The following is a 21,293-nucleotide window of genomic DNA, read 5'->3' on the forward strand; positions in this document are numbered from 1 at the left end:
TTCTAGACACACCCGAAAGAATGACAAATGGAAGGAAGCAAGCAGATAAGGCCAAAATCAGCTGTAGATTTCATTTGATTTGGAATTATAATAATTTACGAAGCCAAGAACTCTGTGCAGTCTGAGACTGCATGTAAAGAGAACCATAAATTTACAGGTAACTCGTATATACAATTTGATGCTTCCTGAGGGTGCACAACTTTTTCCAACAGATTTTTAAGTGAGTTGCCCTTTAAGAGCACTAGTAGCCCTTTCAATGGCTCTAGCAACTCGCCATATCTCATGCTGAATTGCTGCTTGCTGATCCCGAGGACTCTTGCCTGTGGAACCAGAAATAGCATCCGCTATACCAGGGAAGAAATCCAGTTTGCTTTCGTAGTCACCAGGAGGCCCATAAATCTACAAAAGATCAGTTAAGAATATGTTATCGAGTCACTAGCACTTCATGGGGTTTACAGTAGTATTTCTTGCAAGATGAAACGTTATTCCACAAGCTTTTTCTACACTTTCAACGTTCTATAAAATTGGCATTAAGAATGGACCTTAATTAGAAATATTAAGATATTGTTTCATTGAGCAAATTTATACGTTATTCATCCACAGAACCATAATACCTGATATTTGAATGCCAAATTTGACCATTATGAAATGGGATGGTCCTTTATTTTGTTTTTTAAATCAAATGGACCATTCCATTTAGACAAACCTACCAGTTCGGGTAATGAACCACAGGCAAGGTAACTTCACTTACAAGATGCTTAAACCAATGCCGTCCTCGCAGCCCATCTGCATCCAAGAAGCCTCTTTCAGCAAGCATCAGCCGGTCATTTAACGCACGCAACTTCAAAGCCAAATTATCACCCCTCCTTTCTTGCCATCTCAATTGCTACACTCAAAAACAACAAATACCCCAGATGGCCAGAATTAAATCATTTCCAACATCAACTAAAGGAGGAGCAAAAGGGACACAGCAAATCACTGCTTTATGAAAGATTTAGAACATGATTTATACATCTGTTTTAAAATGCAAAATACTAAATAATTTTCTCCACATCTTACCCTTGCTTCATCTTCAGCTTCTTTAGCAGCCAAGGTGAATTCTTGAATCGAAGTGATTAAAGGATTGAGAGAGATGCTTTGAACCAATAAATTGCTCAACACATCTTTATGCCCCTGGCAAGAAGAGGGAATTAGGCTTTAGACTGAGAAACCACAAAATTCCAAACCCTTAAAGATTTAGAGAAAATATTTAGAATGATGATAAAACATGAATCGATGATGATAAAACATAAGTAGATCCTCTCTACCGACCAGGTTCCAATCACCTTGTTCCAAACTCAGATCAGACAAAATAATCTTTTCATACTTTTATGAATCAAATCTGAGATTTTTTTTTTAATTAAAAAGAAAAAAAAGTTAACCAGAACATCATGACTCATTTAAAATAACATACAACTGCTAAAATATTTTGGTAAAATTTTTCCCATGCCAAATACAACAAGAAAATTAGAAGCATACCTCTAGTTGCTCTGCATAAGATAGGTAATCAAAAGGAAGAATAGAATCATCAGACAGGTGAAGGGCTACAAGTCCCCATACCCCAGCAACTGAAACAACATAAACCAGAAAAGCTATATTATAATTAACAATTTTGACAATTAGCCTCGTAGTTTAACTGATAAGTCAATCAAATTCTAGTAAGCACAAATTGTTTGTAGAAAAGACAGCTAACCAGCCACGTGACGATGAAATAAAGGATCTCCATGCTTTGTCATCCAATCATAGGAGTCAAAAGCAGTGTGATACACAGGGAAATCTGAAGAAGCATAGAATTCATCAAGAAGTGTATGAGCAAGGGCATTTTAATATCCCTGAATTAATTCATGAAATGTGGGTTCAATTTTCAATTTTAGCAGATTCAATAGAAATATTTGAGAAGCTAACAATTCAGAACCAAGAAATTGTCAACGTATGGGTAAGAAATATACCTCTTCCATAATATATATCAATAGAAGGAACCCCTGCATGTTGCAGAAATGGGACAAAGTCAGAATCAACTCCACTGAGTCTCTCAATCTGCAATCCAGCCACAACAATGAAATATCAATGGACAACATAGTGTAGAAGTCCTATAAGAACCAAGAAATAGTGATGAAGTATTCATTGTGATGTCCAAGATGCATTATGGAGAATCAAGACGAAATAGTTATCAGTTTAATCTTTTGGTCAAGATAGACCCAGCCAAGGGCTGGTTCGGCCCTTGAAACAGACCAGGCTGGGTCAAACCTGGAACCAGCCCTGGTCAACAGTTCAAGGCCTTGAACCGGCCCCAAAATGGGATTATGGGGCCGGTCACCTTGAAGCCGGCCGAAATGGCAGTTGCGGCCCTGAGCCAGACCGTGGGTCAAGACAAAGACAATACCCATGTTGCAAATTTTCCCCTATTTCAATATAAAGAAGTTTTAGCATTTATAAGAATTTCAAATAGCATTTAATATTGAAAAGGGAAAGAATTGCGATGGGCTTACACTAATGACTTGATTTGTGGCTGCCCACTTCTCAAAAACTGTTGCACCCTCAGAGTCCGGATCCTTGACCTGAAATTACTTTCAACATTAGTTGAAACAAGCTTATGTTCACAGGTAGATCATAACATTTTGAAACCAATATCACGCCCATTGTTTACCTTCTTTGTAACCTCGCGAAGAAGATTATCTAGCTGAGGAGTTGCACCAGCAAAGAATCCTGGCCCTTGAACTGCACAATCAACATTAAGGTAGGCCACTACTTTGGCACCCAAGTTGACAAGATTCTGTTCAACCCACTCAGTAGATCCTATGGCAAAACAATATTTTCAGAGTTTTAACATGGAAAAGTATTTCAATAACCAAAGATTGTTAAATTCAGTGACTTGAAAAACCACCCTAAAATATATATGCATGCCACTCTTAAAGAGGCAACCATAAAACTTGCTAACTAATAAACTTATTTGTTAAAAAATAAGTAAAAAAAGAACAAAAAAACCTTCCAAGCAGTTATAATATTCTCTCTCATGTAAAGCTATCATAATTTTCAGCCTGTTACCAACCACAGAGCCATGTGACATTGGAGCGCAAACAGCAGGAGTTAACCAGAAAGCAGAACATACAAATAGCTAACAGGCTCACAAATTCCGTGCAGAAATGATGGGAGTGGAGTTGACCTTGACAGTGTGCAACACATTTGTTGATAATAGAAACTTCCAAAGCAACATATATGGAAAAAATTTGTCAAGTCTTAATAAAAAGTTACAAAAAACCAAAAAAGGTTCATAATATTCCAAACAAGAAAGCTTTCATGCTTATTACATTCTTCATCTCTTGACAGGTTGCCATGGAATTTGGATTTAACGCCCTTTCTTGCTTTGCTATGCATGATTGAAGGTCATGCCATGACACACCGCACATCAAATTTCAAAAACAATATGCAAGTTCAAATTTTGGACTTGACATTCTGACCCACTCCACAACTGCTACAGCAAATCAGTAAACAATGAAGATGGAATATTACCTACCATCCCGAACTCTTCTGCATCCCAACTACAGAGGATAATTGTTCTTCGAGGTTTCCACCCGATCCGCATCAAAAGAGAAAATCGTCGAGCAATGTCAAGTAATGCAGCAGTCCCACTGTTAGGGTCAACAGCCCCATATGTCCATGCATCTCTATGGTTGCCAAGTATCACATAACGATCAGGCTCTTCTAATCCCCTTATAACAGCGAAGACATTATGGATTGTCCCCTCCTTTTTCTCCCCCTGGAAAACAACCGGCAAAATATAGAATCAACAACATCATTCATGGGGAAATTATGAAAAGCTTATAAAAAAAAAAAAAAAAAAAACATTTATTGCTTAATTTAGTACTGAAGCTGAAAATAGTCTTAAATTAATTGGCTTCATTGGTTGTCAAACATTCAGAAATAGATAAGTCTAATCCTAAAGCACTCCTTTGTGAATAAAAATACAATTCAACTAGAACACAACAATGTTTACGTAAGTAGACTTGACATATAAAAATAGTTTGTCACTTAGCACATAAATATTTCAAAGTCTCCCACTGCTGTTTTGCTTTCAATGTCTAAGGCATACACTTGGATTGCAGAGCTTTTACATATCCATTTCTTCTTTTATATCATTTATAATAAGATCATGCAATGAAGGGTCTAGCTCTAACCACCCTAAAAAGTATAAAACAGCAACAGCAACCCATCCAGAAAATTTCACCAACAAGAAATAACAGTAAAGCCCCAAAGTCAAATACCAAATTCCATTATAGGGTATGCCAACTGTTACAACAACAGCCACTATTGCTCAAGCCTACAAAAATCGACATCAAACAAAGAAAGCAGCAAAACAGAGCACCCACCTGGTAAGTGAACTTGACCAGGGTCGGACCAGGCCCAACCATAGACAGACCCGAATCCCTCCACTCCCGCGGCACCATAGGACCTCTTAGGGACCCCAAGATGACGTCAGCAGTCTCGCAGGACAAGGGCAAGGATGGGATTTTGGGGAACCTCTCCAAGACCTCACTATCCTCCAAGCCCAACCTTTCTCCTCCCTTAACTCCTGCCCACCCCGGGCTCAGTGGGTCCCCCACTCCCCTCATAACAGTCCCTCTCTCTACTCCTCTTCCTCCTCTCTTCCCATCCCTCTCCACGTACAATAGCACTGCCAACGCCCCATTAGATTCAGCTATTTTAACCACTCCCCCTCTACTCAACCCACCACCTTTCCTCGCCAAAACCACGCACCCGCTAACATTCACCCCCAACGCTTCAAGCGAACGGTAGTCCTCTTCACGCCCGTAATTAACAAACACCACCTTAGCATGCGCCGCACCGGACGGAGAATAAGCATGGTATGGCGGCACAACGTCGGGACCGACTTTCCCAGAAATCTCAGTCAATGAAAAATTAACAGCGCTACCGTTAGCGAAATGCGCGACTAGCGAGGCGTGCGAAGGATACGAAAGAAGCGCCGTGTACTCCACCTTGTGAGTCTCAAGATTATGATTCTTAAAATGAGAGTAAACGTAATCAGTGGTGTCAAGAGATGGTTGGGTTCCCGCGAGATGAGGGTGGAGGGTGAGAGCGCGGAGGTAGGAGGCAAGGGTAAAGTTGGAGGAAAAAGACAGGAAGAGGTTGCGGTAACGAAGGGCAGATTTGGGTTCCCTAGGGTTGGGGTGAGGGTGGTGGAGAGTATAAAAGCCGAGAATGCAGAGGAGGAGGAAGAAGAGGAAAGTACAGAGAGGTGGCGGTGGTTTGGAAGCGGAGGAGAACAAAGAGGCGGTGGGTTTGGTAATGGGCGGAGACATTTCCAAAGTCTAGAGGGAGAAGAAGTTCAGCTTAGGGGTAAGGGGGAGAAGTGGAGTGAAGTGTATGGAGGTTGTGAGTGGTGGGTGCAGAGATTCTCTGTAGAAAATAAAGAAAGACAGGCCAGGAGATGCAAGTGGGAATTGATTATTATTATTAAAAAAAATATTTTTTTTTTTTTGGGGGGTTAATGATACGAGAGGTTGGGATGTACAAGCTGCGGTGCTAATGTCATGCGTCGATGGTGAATTGATGCATGAGGGAGGAGAGTCAGAGAACTGAGGGGCTTTCCACTCTGAAACTGATAGACATAAGATGAAACTGCCGATCGATTGCTTGGTGGGGTAGGGGAGTGGGTGGGTCCTCACTTTTTCTAAATATTTGATTTTAATTCATTTTATTTATATTTTCTAATTTTACCATTAGATTATATTTTAATAATATTTTTTTTTTCAATTACTTTTATCTATTTTTTAAAATTATTGTTTTATAATTATTTATTATTTTTAAAAAAATAAGAAAATATTAATTATTTTTTACAATTATTTATTTATCTTTATTAAATATATTAATTATTTATATAATTTTTTAAAACTAATTTTAATATTCCTCCTTTCTCTTAATTGATAAGATAAAAAATAATTAAATTAAATTAATAAATATTTTCTTATTTATTTATTTATTTTTATATAAAATTTTCTCATAATTATTAAGAAAATAATTAAATTCCTTAAAATTATAATAAAATATTATTCAATTTAATTAAATTATCTTTTATATCACGTAATTAAGAAATAAAGAAATAGAGAGAGTGATAAGATGAATTTTAAAAAATTATAAAAATAATTATTATATTTAGTAGAAATAAAAATAAATAAATACTCATTAATCTTTTCAAAGTAATAGATAATTTTATATAATTATCATAAAAAATTTTAATAAAAGTGAATGGAGAGGGTAGTTATTAATTTATTGGTATGTAAATAAAGTTATGCAATATACGGATTTAATTTTAATTAAATCAAAATACAATAATTAAATATTTAAAGAGTAATTTTATAAATTAAATTATATTGACTTAACTAAAAAAAATAATTTAATTCAATTCAATTACAAAATTATTTTCTTCAATCCACATATCACACACAATAATTTTTTTTAATTTTGAATCAAATTAAATTGACTTAATTAAAAATTTTAATTTAATTCAATTCAATTACAAGATTATTTTGTTCAATCCACATATCACACAAAATATATATATTTTTTTTAATTTGACTTGGAGTTTGGACATGCATGCCTCATCTTCAAAGTGACAAAATCTTGGACATGCAAAATTCGTTGACTCTCATGAATAAAAATATGGATGGGTGAAATTGGTATAAGCATTGTGTTATTGTTGGCTCTCGCAACTTAAAATAGGTACACATGTTATATCATCGCTTACTCTTGCATTATGAAATAAGAGAATTTATTAAGATTTTTTAGAGTTAAAATAAGAGATTGACTCCTATAGGTTGTATATATGCGTTTGTAGCTTAAATTTATTATTGATGATAGATAATTATATAAATTATAATTATAATTAATATTTAAACTATTCGAGTTAAACACTCATTTTCATTTGATATTTGTCTCATATGTTTTTCTTGAAATCTAGCATGTATTTTTTTTTTCACAAGGTATTAAATTGTGTGGTTTGAAATTTTCAATTTATTTAATTACTTAGGAATTGTTCGAACTAATGCATATAACTATTAATAATTTTAATATATAAAAAATCATAACTTACCTTTTTAAAATTTTAATATATGAAATTAGATAATATCTTAATTTTTTATTAATTATTTCATTTTTTATATATTTTATTCTTTATTAATTAAATATTATTTTATATTTTTATTAAATTTTTTATCTTTCAAATTATTTAATGAAGATTTCATAATAAAAATACAGTAAAGAGGAATATTGTTTAAAGATATGGTTATTTTTTATATATTTTTATTTTTTATTAACCTTTTATCTCTTCAGTTTTTTAATGAATATTTTATAATAAAAATATAGTAATATAATAAGAACATTGTTTAAACATATAAAATCATTTAAAGTTAGTTAAATTATATTATTATTTTTATTATTTTAAATATCAAAATTTTGTTATATAGTTAAAAGAAAAGTAAAGAAAAATTAAATAGAGAAATGCTATATGATAATACCATGTAAGAGAATGCCACGTGACAATACTATGAAAATACCTTTCTGCTTTATATATATATTAGCGAAACACTCATTCTATGCACAATAGTATATGTGTGTATATATATATATATGTATATATATAAAAAAAAGAAATTTCATATCAAATTTAATTATGCTATTAAATTATTATTAATTAGAAAAAATATTATTCATTAATTAAAAGAATTTTAATATTGCTGTTTAAAATATTAAAACTCTAAAACATTACCAACAAATTTTAGCTAAATAAGTTGGAAGTTACTCTCAAGTCACTAGCCTTAATGGTCATAATTTTTTTTTAATGGTCATAAGTTATTATTTGTTTATAATAATAATAATAATTATTATTATTAAATCATTTTAAAATAATAAAAATAAAAAATAAAATAATATTATAGTAAATTAAAATTTATTAAATATGTAAAAGGGAGAAAAAAAATGTTAAATATTGATTTTCCTTCAAAGTAAACATAAGTCATAATTTTATTATTATTAGTATTTTCAAATTAAAAATTAAAAAATATGATAATGTGTGATAATTTTATTTAATAATTATATATTATAACTATTTAGAAAATATGAAAAAAAATTAATATTGACTTTTTTTATCAAAAAAATTAAAAATTAATGAATAATCATTACGTTTTATAATTATATATGTTTAAAAAAAATTCAATTATCAATTTCCCATAAAAATTCCAATATTTCCTTTAAAATATTCTATTCAAAAGTTTTGAATTTTCTTTAAAGTAAACGTTAGTCTTAATTTTACTACTATGACATTTTTAAATTAAAAATTAAAAAATCTCATGATAATTATATTTAATAATTAATATTTTTTTTATTATCTAAAATTATTAATTCTCTAATTATAATAATTAAATAATTTATAACTTATATATACATAATTAAGGAATCAATAACTTAATCATAATTTAAAGAAATTATATAATTAATTAATAAAGAAATGAAAAGAATTTAGTGAAACTGCTTGGTGTATTTATATATATAATTTAAAAATTTTCTAAATAATAATAAAATAATATAACAAGATTAATATTAACAAAGTAATACTATTAATTATTTATTAATTATATTATAAAAATATCAAAAAAATTATAATAATTAAATATTAATATAAATTTCTTATTTATCATGAAAATAAAATTTTGCTTCATTTTTTCATAATTAATTATATGTATAGTATATGTCTACATGATAAGTTATTTTATTAGAATGCCACGTGATAGCACTGATTGAAAATTTTTTTGTTTTATATACATATATATAATTATTTTATTCTTATTATTTCATTATGACATAAATATTTATGTATATAGTATATAAATTGATAAAAATAAATAATTTTAAATGAATTAAATGTGGTAAATATAAGATTAAGCTAAACTTTTAAATTAGTATGCTATGTATTAGATTGAATTGAATTGTTTAAATTAAGTTATAATATTTTATTTTACATATTAGACTCTGAGATCAAATCTAATTATAAATTTGAAAATAATGAGTCGCATAAATTTCGAGATATTTTGCTAACCCAAGCTTAATGCCAATCAAATCGACGAATTTGAGCCATGACAGATAATGACACTAACCCTTGAGCTGAAGCCACTTTGTTGTCAAATTGGTACAATCTTGCCATCATTAATGAACCCAAGCAAGTCAACTTCAGTTTTCCATACGCAACTTTTTAAAGTGCCACCAATTCTTAATCGCATTATGTTCTTTCAAATCAACTCTAATCGGATAAATAACATTTGAGATATCAATGAATGTCAGCTCATTAGATTTGAAGCTTCAAATTGCGAAACTTACTGAATTCATTGCCTAAGTTAGTTGCTATTTGCTTTGCAAACTTAATTCCAAAGGAAACCATTCACTCATTCAATTGTTCATGCTTGTTGCTATTTTTTCGAGTAATTTTTATAGTTCATTGTTAAATTTTTTAATTTTAATTTTATTTCATAAAAAATTTCTTTAATATGTAATAATAAGTTTATGGATTAAAAAATTTATTTAAATTTTTATAAATATAATTTTAATATTTTTTAATAAAGCGTAAATACTTATCTTTATAGAAAGTATATTATTATGATGACATTGATATTTTTATGAAAGATTTAGATGATAACTGAAACGATCAATTTTTTTAATAAGAAGAAAAATGAGATAAAAAGATAATTACAGTAATTTTTTTTTAAATGAAAACTTATTATAGTATGTTAGAGGAATTTTTGTGAAATAAATTAAAATTTAAAATTCTTTTAATAATAAATTAAAATTAAAAAATAAAGTAAAATACAAAATAAAATTAAGAACAGAGCATAAAAATTACCCATATTCCCTTTTGGAAAGTTTGTGGAGAGCAGGAACTACTTTGAAAGTCCTAAGAAACAATTGACTACTCATTTTGAGCCCAAAAACAAAATTGCAGGCTTTGTGACATCGAAGGGTGGAGGGCATCTCGAGAGCTTGAGCAGCTGATTCCAAAAATAGCACAATTCGCAATAGATCACTTATTTCATTACCTGAATGCAATGAATACTTTAAAAAGATTACTCCCCTCTTCATCACTTTTAGAAAATTTCTTTCCTTTTTTATTTTTTCTTATTCTTTGTTTTTCTACGTATATCAATTGTTAGAGGTTGGAATAATATTAAATAAAAAGTTTGACTTTTTTGACAAAAGCTCAAAGTGAGCTTATTGAGACTTTAAAAAAAGAAGTTAAGAGATTTGTTTGAACTTATTTTCCTTCTATATTATATAGATGAAAAAATTATAAAAAAGTATTAAATTGTTCTACTCATTTTCATTTTATGCAAAGTGGTACCTTGAAGTTTTACACCGTTAGCAAATAACAACTTTTCGTTTTGTTTTTATCAAAAGATATTAACGTAAAATAGAAAACTGTAAATATGGAAGAGAAATTTACTAATATGTAAAAGAAATTTACTGACGTGAAATAAAAAATGCAAAAATTGCAAAAAATTGTTATGTAGTTTCATTCATTTTTACTTCAAAGTCGATTCATTTTTGTGATAAAGTGATACATTTAAATTTTATACTTTTAGTAAACTAAGTAAATTATTTAACTCCTAGAAATAGTCGGAATATGATATCTTTTGCTTTTGAAATACTATAGAAAAATTTATCATGCTCTTTCAAAAAATTTACTAGTTCCAGTATTTTTTGATAGCCAAATCTCTTAGCCAAAATAACTCTTTCAACTACGAACTCCTCAAAGCAATGTTGATGGAAGTCTTGTGCAAAATGGATAAATATATCAATCACCTTATAGAAGATAGAAATAAGTACTAGTTAGATAAAATCACCAGTTCAATCTAACTGTTTTAATGACAAAACTATTACTCTTACCTAAATTTTTAGTAATATTATTAACTCAGTAATTCACTCGGCAGTTTATACCATATTAATAATCCTTTTATAGTGATTCTATAAGTGAATACCAAAGTGAATAAAATTTCTTTCTTTATGAAATATCTTAACAGCGTGTTAATTATTTTTTTTTTATTATTAAAAATATTATTTTAATGTCACATTAATAAAATTGATAGCGTCAAACAATATTATAACAACGTATCATTTTTATCACAAAATAAACTACATACCTTAAAATAAAAAGTGGGTGAATGGATACTTCTTGTAATTTGCTCTATATAAAACAAAAAATTTAAAAATGACACATTTTGCTTTTTTGACATCACACACACAGCATAACTTTTTTTATGTTGATTCAATTTGATTAATTTCCGTTTTAAACTAAATTAATTAAATCAAATTAAAAACATGAAAATTTTAAAAATAAGTATAAGTTGTGATGAAATTTTTACGCTGGTTGTCACCTACCATAACCCTCCTCCTTTATCCGGGTTTGGGACCGACTAAGCACAAATTACTTAGATAGAGTTCTTCGATTAATATAATTTAGTTTTAATTTTAAAAATAATAATTAATATAATTTAGTTTTTCAGTTAAAATCAAAATTTACTCACCGTTAGGTGTGGCTGTCGCCTTTTTCTCAGTAACGCTCTTCTCTTAAAAACGTTTCATTAAACCTGCCTATTACTTATTTGCTTAAAGCAAAGTAAAATTACTCCACTCACCTAAAAAATTTAAATTTTATACATTTATATTTTTTTTATTTTATAAATTTTACATAAAAATAATATTTTATTTTTATAAATTAACTATTTTACGAAAATATATATTAAATTAACATAAGAGTATTGACATTTTATAAAAAAAAATCACAATTAATATAATAAATAGTTTTTTAAATTAAAAATAATAAATTGTATTATATGTAATATATTATTAAATATAAATAATGATAAATAATGTTATGTATTATTATTAAAATTAAAGTGTATTTCATATGCAAAATATAATCAATAAATGGATAAATACAATCAATAAATGATAAATATAAATAATTAATGGGAAAATTTTATTCAAATTTAATTTATTATAAATTTAAGATATACGATATATGTCTAAAAAAAGATATATAATATATGGTGTAATTTAATTATTTTATTCATGATTAAATGGATTTAGCAAGATAAATTATAATTAATAAGTAGATAAATATAATAATTAATTTTAAATAAAAAGTAAAAAATAATTAATAAATATATAAAAAAGCATGAAATCGAAGAGTAGAGTGTGTAATTTGTTTATTGACTAATTTACATAGGCTATTAATGATATCGCGTTTTCAAAATTCTTTATATTTTTTTTATAAGTGATTAATTTTATTTTTATAAAAATATAATATATTGTTTTATATTTATTTTTATATTTTATTTTTAATTTATGATTTTTTTTGTAAAATTAAAAACATGTAATAATAATATAATAAAAAAATAAAGCAAAGACTATAAATTATTTTTTAGGTTGATTAGGAGGAAATATATATGATGAATGAGATTTGATATGGTTTCTAGAATAATAAATTTATGGATTTGAATTCAGTGAGAGATGTAAGATAAAATGTTTAATTTCGCTAATATATTTATTAAAAAAGTTTCATTTAATTTTTTATTTAAATTAATTTAAAATTTTTAATTTGAATTTAATTTAGTAAAAATTTAAAATTATGAGTTATTTTTTTTTAATTTATTGATTTAAGGGTTAAAATTTTTAATTTTCTGATATAAACTAAAAATTAAAAAAATTTTAAAAACTTTGAGTTAATTTAAATAAAAAATTAAAAATAATAAACAAATCACATGGCATTTCTTTTTTCATGAAAGTTTCATTTTTCTTGGTAAATAGACATTAAAGGCAAAGAAGAATGTGGATGTCGGCATGCTGCCCCTAGAATAGGGATCCTCAACTCTCTTTTGTGGGCATGCTTGCGTTTTGTGTCCCTCTTGTAGGGATTGCTTGAAGCCTATAATACCCTTTGACGTCATTATGATCATTAACTTAATAAAAATTCCAATGTAATGGAATAATTTTTTTTTTCTTTTTCATTTGCTCATTTTTCTTTTACATTATAAAAATAAAATATTTCAAAATAAATAAATAAATAACTCAAATTTAAAATTTCCTCAGATATAAAAAACAACCTGGCTATAATATTATATAATTAAATAATTGATTCATTTTAATATAATTTATTATGTATGTTCAAGCGAGATATATATATCTTCTCACTTAACTTATAAATACTTAGGTTGCAATATTAACTGTTAGTTATTTTAGTAATTATTGACTGTTTTATTAGTTATCAGTAATTAATTATTTATATAGTAATTTAAACAAAAAATATTCGATAAAAATAACTATTGAATTATCTATTAAATGTAAAAATAGTTATATTAACTTGATAACCCTGATCAAAATACTCTCTCAATATCTACAAGTTAAGAGGAATAACTTTTCATGAATCACTTCCTCAATCTATAAACACTACTATAAACACTATATCACCTAACAATATAAATAAAAAAAAATAATATTTTAACTATGATCAAAATATTAAAAGTTACTTTAAAAGTTATTGTCAAATAGGCTCTTAATATTTATAAGTTAATTTAAATTTATAAATATTTAAATTTTTAGGTAAATATGTATTTTATTAAAGTATTTATAAATAATTGATATATTTAAAAATTCAAGCATATATATAGTCAAATTTTAAGATTAAATAAGTTTAATATGATAAAATATTTAATCAAATTAACTTATTAGTATTTATAAGTATCAAAATAAAAAGTGAATTTCTTTAATTTATTTTTTTTAATTTATAAGCTAAAAAGAATTATAAACAAATAAATAAATTATTTTTAGAGTTTATAAATTACTTTAATCAGATTATAAAATAAATACCCTCTTAATCATTTTATAGTATGCTTGTAATTTTGATGGAATTCTTGAAAAATTATTTTTTTTTCCATATTTTTGTTTATCTAAATTTTGTTTTGAACCCAAATATGAAATATGAAATATCCATTATTTACAATCCCAGAATTGAGATGGAAGAGGGCTACATGACATGGGCAGAGATGAGTCAGGTAACTAGGTGTCAATGAGTTTTGATCAAACAACTAGGTGTCAATAAGTGGAAGAAAGCTATCTCTACCAAGGAGTAGAACTATTCCCCACATAAATATCTTTGTTCTGAGTGACATATCTTTACTGGGTACTAAAAATACCATAACTTGTGGCTATAAATTGATACAGAGAGAAGCCATCCTAGCTTTTGCTTTGGAAAAGGACGTGAAGCTTTTTCTTGATTTTTATTCTTCTGTTTGTTGTGAAAAAGAAAATTGAGAATCCATGTCCTCTTCTAGCTTTCCTTCTCTCTTCCACTTTCACTATGTGAAGTGGATGCTCCTTCTTCATGCTGAGTTGAGTGGGCAGAGCATTACAGCTCTGATGCAGCCAAAATGTCCATCACCTGAAAAAGATAACATATGTATACCCCCAAATAATGGAAATCATGTAAGATGCCTTTTTTTAAAGGGGGATACAGTTGGGCAGGCAGACAGTTGGGCCCTGCAAAGATTTTGAAGGTCCAATTTTAATATTCCACATATGAATATATACATATTCTTAATCCCAATTAAAAAAATTTGAAATATATACATACTTTTTTAAGGGTTGGCTTTAAAAATTGAATGCTAATTAAGAAAGTGAAGAATAAGCTAATGAATTTTAGCTTAGTGATATTAGAGTTCCTTTTAGAACTATGAAGTATTAAGTTTGAATTTTAATCTAAGTCAATTATACTAAAAAGGTGATAAATCAATCAAGCTAATCTTTATGATACACTTAGTTTGATTAGTTACTTTTAATTTTTTACTTAAAATGTATTTTTCATTTTATATGTCAATTTAAAAATAAATACATAATTATTTGGTAAACCTATTTAAGAGAAATTTTTAATTAGTTTAAGTGTTTAATTAAATGTATTTAAAAGTATGTTTATTTATTAAAATGATAAAAAATATATATATTTGAATATTGCTGCTGTCAAAATAAGAAGTATTAATAGTTTTAACGGTTATTAAAATAATATAATTTTTTACTTAATTAAATAGTAATTTTAAAATAAATAAATTATTTATAAATAAGAGATTCCTTATTTATAATTTATTTTAAATAATTTTTTTAACTTATAAAATAAATCAAACATTATTTTATTTATACTTTTTTATTTATATAAATTTTTTCTCTTGTCATTTTTTTTTAAATTTATTAATACCTTTGGCCCATTATCTAGCACAGGATGGTCCCAAGTCTTATCCCAGGTTGGCACCTGGCTTTAAGCCTTTGCCATAATGTTTATGAGAGAATATACTTTTTAAGTCTTGTTCCCTGAAAGCAAAAGGGGCATTTTAGTGGCAAGCAAAGTTGTCAATGGAGGTGCTCTCAAGCTCTAAAAGCACAGGAAAGGAAACTCACCTTTTGCTTGGCAGTGCCTGGCTTTAGAATTCTTTTCACAGTAGTTGCTATTGGGGCAATATATGTTTATTGGGTATTGGGATATTGGGCTGCTTGTTTTTTGTGAATTCAGGTTTCACTCCAATGAATAAGAAGCAATTAATTATTTTTTTTTTGAAATGAAAATCATTTTCTAAGCTCTTGTTAGTGTTATTATTAGAAAAGTTTGAAAAAAATTGGTTACCTCACTACAACTAAAGAGACCAATTCAATGATGTTTGTGCAATTTCTAGCCCTGAAATTGGAAATGCAAAACCCATAAAGTGGGGTTAGGTTAGGCATGGCAGGTTTAGGGATTGGAGAATCTGCAATGGTGATCTTACTAGTCTATAGAATTAGGTATACCCAACAAATTTGTGGTATTGATGATGGTGTCCACATACCAATTGGGAGAAACTGTGAATTATGTGTGTATTTTAAGTGATTGAGTGACACAGCTATTTGGGAAGCTTTGATTTTTTCAACAATAAGTACTATGATCAATTATATTATTGATTTTTCTAGAGAACATTAATCTTTTGATTAAAGATGCCAGTACCATGCATTCTATACAAAAATCATTGAAGTTGATGACAATGGGGAAGGGGAAAAAATCATTAGATTAAAGTTGAATTACACCCTTATATTTATTGTTTAAATTTAATTTAACTTATTTTTTAATTTTTTATTTAATTTAGTCTATAAAATTCAATTTAAACTCAATTTAGCTAAAAATTAAGAAAATAAAAAAATTAAACTTCTTAATTTTTTGACTTAAATCAAGAAATCAAAAAATTCAGTCCCAAAATCAAGAAATTAACTTCTTAATTTTTGATTTAAATAAAAAAAAAATAAAGAAATTCAACCCATAAATTTTAAGTTTTTAGTTAAATTGAGTTTAAATTGAAACTTTTGGCCTAAAAAAGACAAAAAAATGAAAATGGGCTAAATTAAATTTCTCCAATAAGTAAAGGTGCTAAATTGAACATTTTATCAAAAATAATTATTATAAGGTCATTGCAGTTTATTAAAATTAATTAGTTATTATTTTTTTAAAATTTAATTAAAACGTTCTTAATTTTAAAATATCAAACCTTTTAGTTATTTTACTAAAGAAATTAATTAATTTGTTTTAGATTTAAATATTTCTTATAATTTAATTATTTATATTATTTAATCTCTCTGACGTCTAAGGTTAAAACAAGTTAGCTAAAGTTTTTTCTAATAAAATTAAAAAAAAAATAAAAAGTTTGATTTTACAAAATATAAAGACATTTTATTTGGTTTTAAAAAACTGACTAATTTGCTAATTTTGACAAATACAGGGACCTAATAATAATTTATCTAAAAAAAATGGTTGATGTATTACCAAACAGAATTCCTTCTAATTTTTGGATCATATATTGCTGTTTGAAACTGTTGTATAACAATGCCAAACAATTTCTAAGTCTATATTTGGGGATAAATTTTAACAATCATTTCTGAACTTATATAGTTATAACACCATAGTTAATCGACTTAAAAATGTAACATAAAACCTCATCAACTTTTAAATTTTAAACAGTAAAATCTTTCTAACATCTAATCACCGGTTTTCAGTTAAACATTGTTAAATTAAATCCTTCTCCTCTTTGTAGAGAAAATAATTTTTCACATGTAGAGAGAATAATTTTACATTTTACATAAGAGAAAAGAGATAAATTCTAACTAAACTCCACGTTAGAGCTGTTTACGTTAGTGTCTAACTGAAAAATCAGCAATTAGAAGTTATAGAGATTTTACTGTGCAAAATTTAAAAGTTGAGGAAATTTTATTTTACATTTTAAAGTTAAAATACTGTAATGTTATAACCAAATAAGTTCATGGACAATTATTGAAATTTATCCCAGAAGTTGCTCTAAGTCTGTCATTGCTTTATAATTTGCTATTGGAAAAAAAATTATCTAAAAATATTAATTAGAGATCTTTAAAATTTAACTTTAATTTAAATTTAATATATTTTAAGTAAGCAATTCAAAATAATAAAATAATTGTAAGCTATTTTTTTACAACTTTTATAAAGATTTTTCTTAATTGAGAGTAAGTGAGTTAGAGAATTTTAAATTCTCAAAAGTATAACAAAAATGAATTTGTTTGATTAGGAGTGAGAATCCACTTCCTGAAAAGGAAAAGGTCATTTTTTCTCTTCCTAAGAAGTTAGTTATTCTAAATCAGGTAACTTCTCGCAAAGTAGAGTTTCTAGAAAGTCATTCATTTAAACCAAACAATCCCTAAGTGTGGTTATTAGATAGAGTTAAAAGGATGCTCCAACTTCACAAGAGAATTGTGGACCCCAGACATATAGGGTCACCCACTGTGAGAGGGCCACAGATGTAACAAGAAGTCACATTTGAAAAGAGTGCACAATGGAGAGATGAGAGAATCTTAGAGTTTGGGATAAATGCACAAAGAACTAAACATCATTTTGATTGGATGAAGACCTATAGCCACTACAAAAACACAAAGCCTGTTGAAACATTTTCAGTATCCAAATATACAAAATTTTCTGAAACACATCCCTTCTACCAGTTTCTAACAATGCATGTCTTCCAGAAAGAATCTCTCTTTCATGCAGCTATGGCTTGTAGTTCAGATGCATAATTCCTCAGAACTAAACAGAGTTCAAGCCAAAATTTTGTTTCAAACACCAACAATGGCGTTGTAAGTACCATAACCAGCAAATAGCAATCCACCTACCAAAAAGCAATAATCTAAGGCTTTCTGCCAGAAATGCAAAGATGGACCAAATAATATTAGGTGAAATGTGGCTGGCAGAACAAATGAGATCAGTGCACATACAGTACTCCCCACAAGCGAGGCAAATACACCAAATCCAGGAACAAATGATGCTAAGAATGCCAAAACAATGATCAAAATTGAACGGCTCACATATCTTCCAAACTTTCCAACTATTGTTGTATTCCCACTATCATCATAGTAGAGCTTTTGATACCATTCACTGTTTTCCAGCTTCCCTTCCACAATTTCATGAACTGGGTGAACCATAATGGGAAATGTGAACACCAGTCCCAGGCACAATCCAATCTGTGGCCAATTAGAACAAAATTCAGAAGGGCTGCAAGATTTTGTTGCTTGATATACAACAGAGAAGGGTTATAAATATCAAAATTGAAGTATATTAGAACAAATAATCATGAAAATTTTCATTGTCACATTTCCAATTGATAAAATATATGGTCCAAACCAGACAAAGTTACGAATTGTAAGAAAAAAGAGTTCAGACAAGGAGTCTATTAAGATCACGAAAGGTATATTTTTTTTTTACCATGTCTGAAAAAACTTTTGGCAAAACAGAATCTTAAAGGAAGGATTTGTGGTGTAGACATGCATGCCTAATGCCTCTGCATCCAAGAATTTATCCTGGCTTTATATGCTTCTGGATAAAGGTTATATGCTAAAAGCAATCAACTCCAGTTTGAGATGGTGATGGTGAATAACATTTATGAGATAAGACAGGTAGGCAAGCATCAGTTAGTGTATTACAAAGAGAAATGGTATGAAGAACTGGTTCCAAATTCTAAAGTTAGCTCTACCGCTCTAATATATTAACTATAGACAAGGGAACATTTCCCAGGATTTAAAAAAAAAAAAAAAAAAAAAAAAAAACTATTTAATGAAGCTAGACATTTCTAGATTTTGAAGGGGCATGCAGTGGCTATCAGGAAATACAACTACAAGATCTGAAGTGCCAAACTAAAGGGAAGTAAAACTTAGTTGCAGAAAGAATGAAGCACATTACCTGAACAGCAATGGTAGACCAATTGTGGGGCAAATTGAGTGTTATAATATCTCTAGTTTGATCACCATAAGCCATATAACCAGAAAATCCAAAAAACACATACGCAAGAGTAATCCCAGTGAATGCCTTGGCTAATAAGTTGGGGAATCTGCCCCTCTCTCTCATTGATGCCTCCAATGCCAGAGTCATCCCAAACCCTTCAAAACAAAAAACTGCCATTCCTCCAGCAAACGGCAATCCTCCTATATTAGAAGTGAATGCAGTTCTATCACTGAACTTAAATTCACCACTTAACACCTTTTCTACATCCTCTTTAACCACCATTGCCATTGCTAACACATTGCATACATCTGCGAAAATGCTAAAAGGCGCTAAAGCAGATAAAGAACCAATCCAAGAAAGTGCAATTTCAATAGGGACTAGCAAGAATATGATGGATGATAAATTGAGGTCCTGCCATTTGAATATGGATGACAGGTTTTGCCCAATAAAGACCAAGTATGCTACTGATCCTCCACACTGGGATATGAAAATGAGAAATTCTGTCAGGAACCGGCCTATTTTACCCATGCATTTGTAACCCAAGTCACCATATGTTCTTGTTTCTGGTGTTAATTCTTGGGATGCCTGTTTGTCTCTGCATTGAACCTGTAGACCAAGAGAAGTAAACAATGCAAGGGAAGCCCATGAAGAAAACAAAGTGCAACGTCTAATAATTGATAAGAAATGACCCAAGTAACCCCTGAGTTGAGTTGTATTGACATTTTCATTACATTTTCCGAACCCAAAGAGCTTTTATCTTATCTTTTTAGTATATTATGGACCACATAAATAATAAGACATTCCATTCCAAACCCCAAAAAGATAAATAAAATAATTTTCAAAAAAAAAAAGATAAATAGAATAAATATTAAAGGGGAAATTGAAAATGAAAAAGAAGCCATAAATGATAGTGAATCATATAAATCAAAGCTCTTAAAGGCTTGAAATTGACATGTTATTGCAGCAAAACTTCATGTGGGAAACAAGAGCTAGATGGGATATCACCAAAAAAAAACTATTTAAAAAAAAGGCTTGAAATGGACATGTTATTGCAGCAAAACTTCATGTGGGAAACAAGAGCTAGATGGGATATCACCAAAAAAAACTATTTAAAAACAAAAAAGTAAAAGAGAACGGTAGCTAACCAGTAGAAGCATGCAATAATAGGTGGCAATTCCAGCGAGAATAACACCAAGCGACCCAGCAAACCAACCAGCAATTCGAAAAGCGAAAGGGAGGCCTAAAATACCCGTACCAACAATGGAAACAATAATATTCCCAAGCGTTTGGATTGCAGAAGCGGTTCCTGTAGATGATAAAGAAGAAGATTCAAGCAGTGGAACAGCAGAGGCAGAGCTCTTGAATTCAGTACCCATGGAGTTTTGCGATAGCTGTCTCTTGTTTCTTGGTGTTCTTGATCTTGCAGGTGGTGGTAAGGCTAGTTTTGGAGTCTAGAGAGAGAAAGGAAGAGATTTATGTTTTTGGTGAAGCATCGGAATGATTTCCTTGCCTAATTAACAGCTCGGAACATTTGTTTTTGGCAGTCAGTGGGCCAACAAAACAGCGCCGTTTTATGTGCAATTGTGATCCGCAAGCCAGTCGTGGATGACTGGATGGTATGGCATGGTCTTATGAACAAAAAGATACAGATCTTTTTAACTAAAAAAAAAAAAATACAGATAAATTTTATTTAGAATTAATTAATTTTTTTATAAAAATTTAAATAAAAAAGACTCCATTTAAATTAAATATATCATTAATTTTATTAATTTTAATTAATAAATTATAATTTAATTCGAGTTTAAATTTCAAGTAAAATTAAATATATTAAAAAAATAAATAATATTTTAATAAAAATTATAATAAAACTCGTAATAGATTTTTACAC

General features: G+C 28.6%; 2 protein-coding genes across 2 annotated transcripts; both read right to left on the reverse strand.

The window, feature by feature from the left end:
- Positions 1–46: 46 nt before the first annotated feature.
- On the reverse strand, positions 47–5,625 carry LOC110647801 (probable glutamate carboxypeptidase AMP1). Its single transcript, XM_021801789.2, has 10 exons — positions 4,407–5,625; positions 3,550–3,796; positions 2,687–2,835; positions 2,529–2,597; positions 1,989–2,076; positions 1,733–1,816; positions 1,519–1,607; positions 1,060–1,173; positions 752–886; positions 47–399 (listed from the first exon to the last, which is right to left on the reverse strand). The coding sequence occupies exons 1-10, from the start codon at positions 5,355–5,357 to the stop codon at positions 217–219; spliced, it is 2,109 nt and encodes a 702-aa protein (XP_021657481.2). The 5' UTR covers positions 5,358–5,625; the 3' UTR covers positions 47–216.
- A 12,380-nt stretch (positions 5,626–18,005) lies between these two features.
- On the reverse strand, positions 18,006–20,933 carry LOC110647802 (amino acid transporter ANT1). The gene is made up of 3 exons (XM_021801790.2): positions 20,551–20,933; positions 19,364–20,011; positions 18,006–18,648 (listed from the first exon to the last, which is right to left on the reverse strand). Exons 1-3 carry the CDS (start codon positions 20,779–20,781, stop codon positions 18,244–18,246), a joined length of 1,284 nt encoding a protein of 427 aa, XP_021657482.2. The 5' UTR covers positions 20,782–20,933; the 3' UTR covers positions 18,006–18,243.
- Positions 20,934–21,293: the final 360 nt, after the last annotated feature.

This window comes from Hevea brasiliensis, chromosome 5 (genome assembly GCF_030052815.1).
Source record: "Hevea brasiliensis isolate MT/VB/25A 57/8 chromosome 5, ASM3005281v1, whole genome shotgun sequence".
In the NCBI taxonomy this organism is placed as follows: Eukaryota; Viridiplantae; Streptophyta; class Magnoliopsida; order Malpighiales; family Euphorbiaceae; genus Hevea; species Hevea brasiliensis.

Coding starts and splice junctions, on each gene's coding strand:
- LOC110647802 (XM_021801790.2), bottom strand. CDS start 20,781: ATGGGTACTGAATTCAAGAGCTCTGCCTCTGCTGTTCCACTGCTTGAA. Junction 20,012..20,550: donor ATTATTGCATGCTTCTACTG/GTTAGCTACCGT, acceptor CTTGGTCTACAG/GTTCAATGCAGAGACAAACA. Junction 18,649..19,363: donor GGTCTACCATTGCTGTTCAG/GTAATGTGCTTC, acceptor AATTGGCCACAG/ATTGGATTGTGCCTGGGACT.
- LOC110647801 (XM_021801789.2), bottom strand. CDS start 5,357: ATGTCTCCGCCCATTACCAAACCCACCGCCTCTTTGTTCTCCTCCGCT. Junction 3,797..4,406: donor TGGTCAAGTTCACTTACCAG/GTGGGTGCTCTG, acceptor GTTGTTTTCCAG/GGGGAGAAAAAGGAGGGGAC. Junction 400..751: donor GGCATTGGTTTAAGCATCTT/GTAAGTGAAGTT, acceptor GATCTTTTGTAG/ATTTATGGGCCTCCTGGTGA.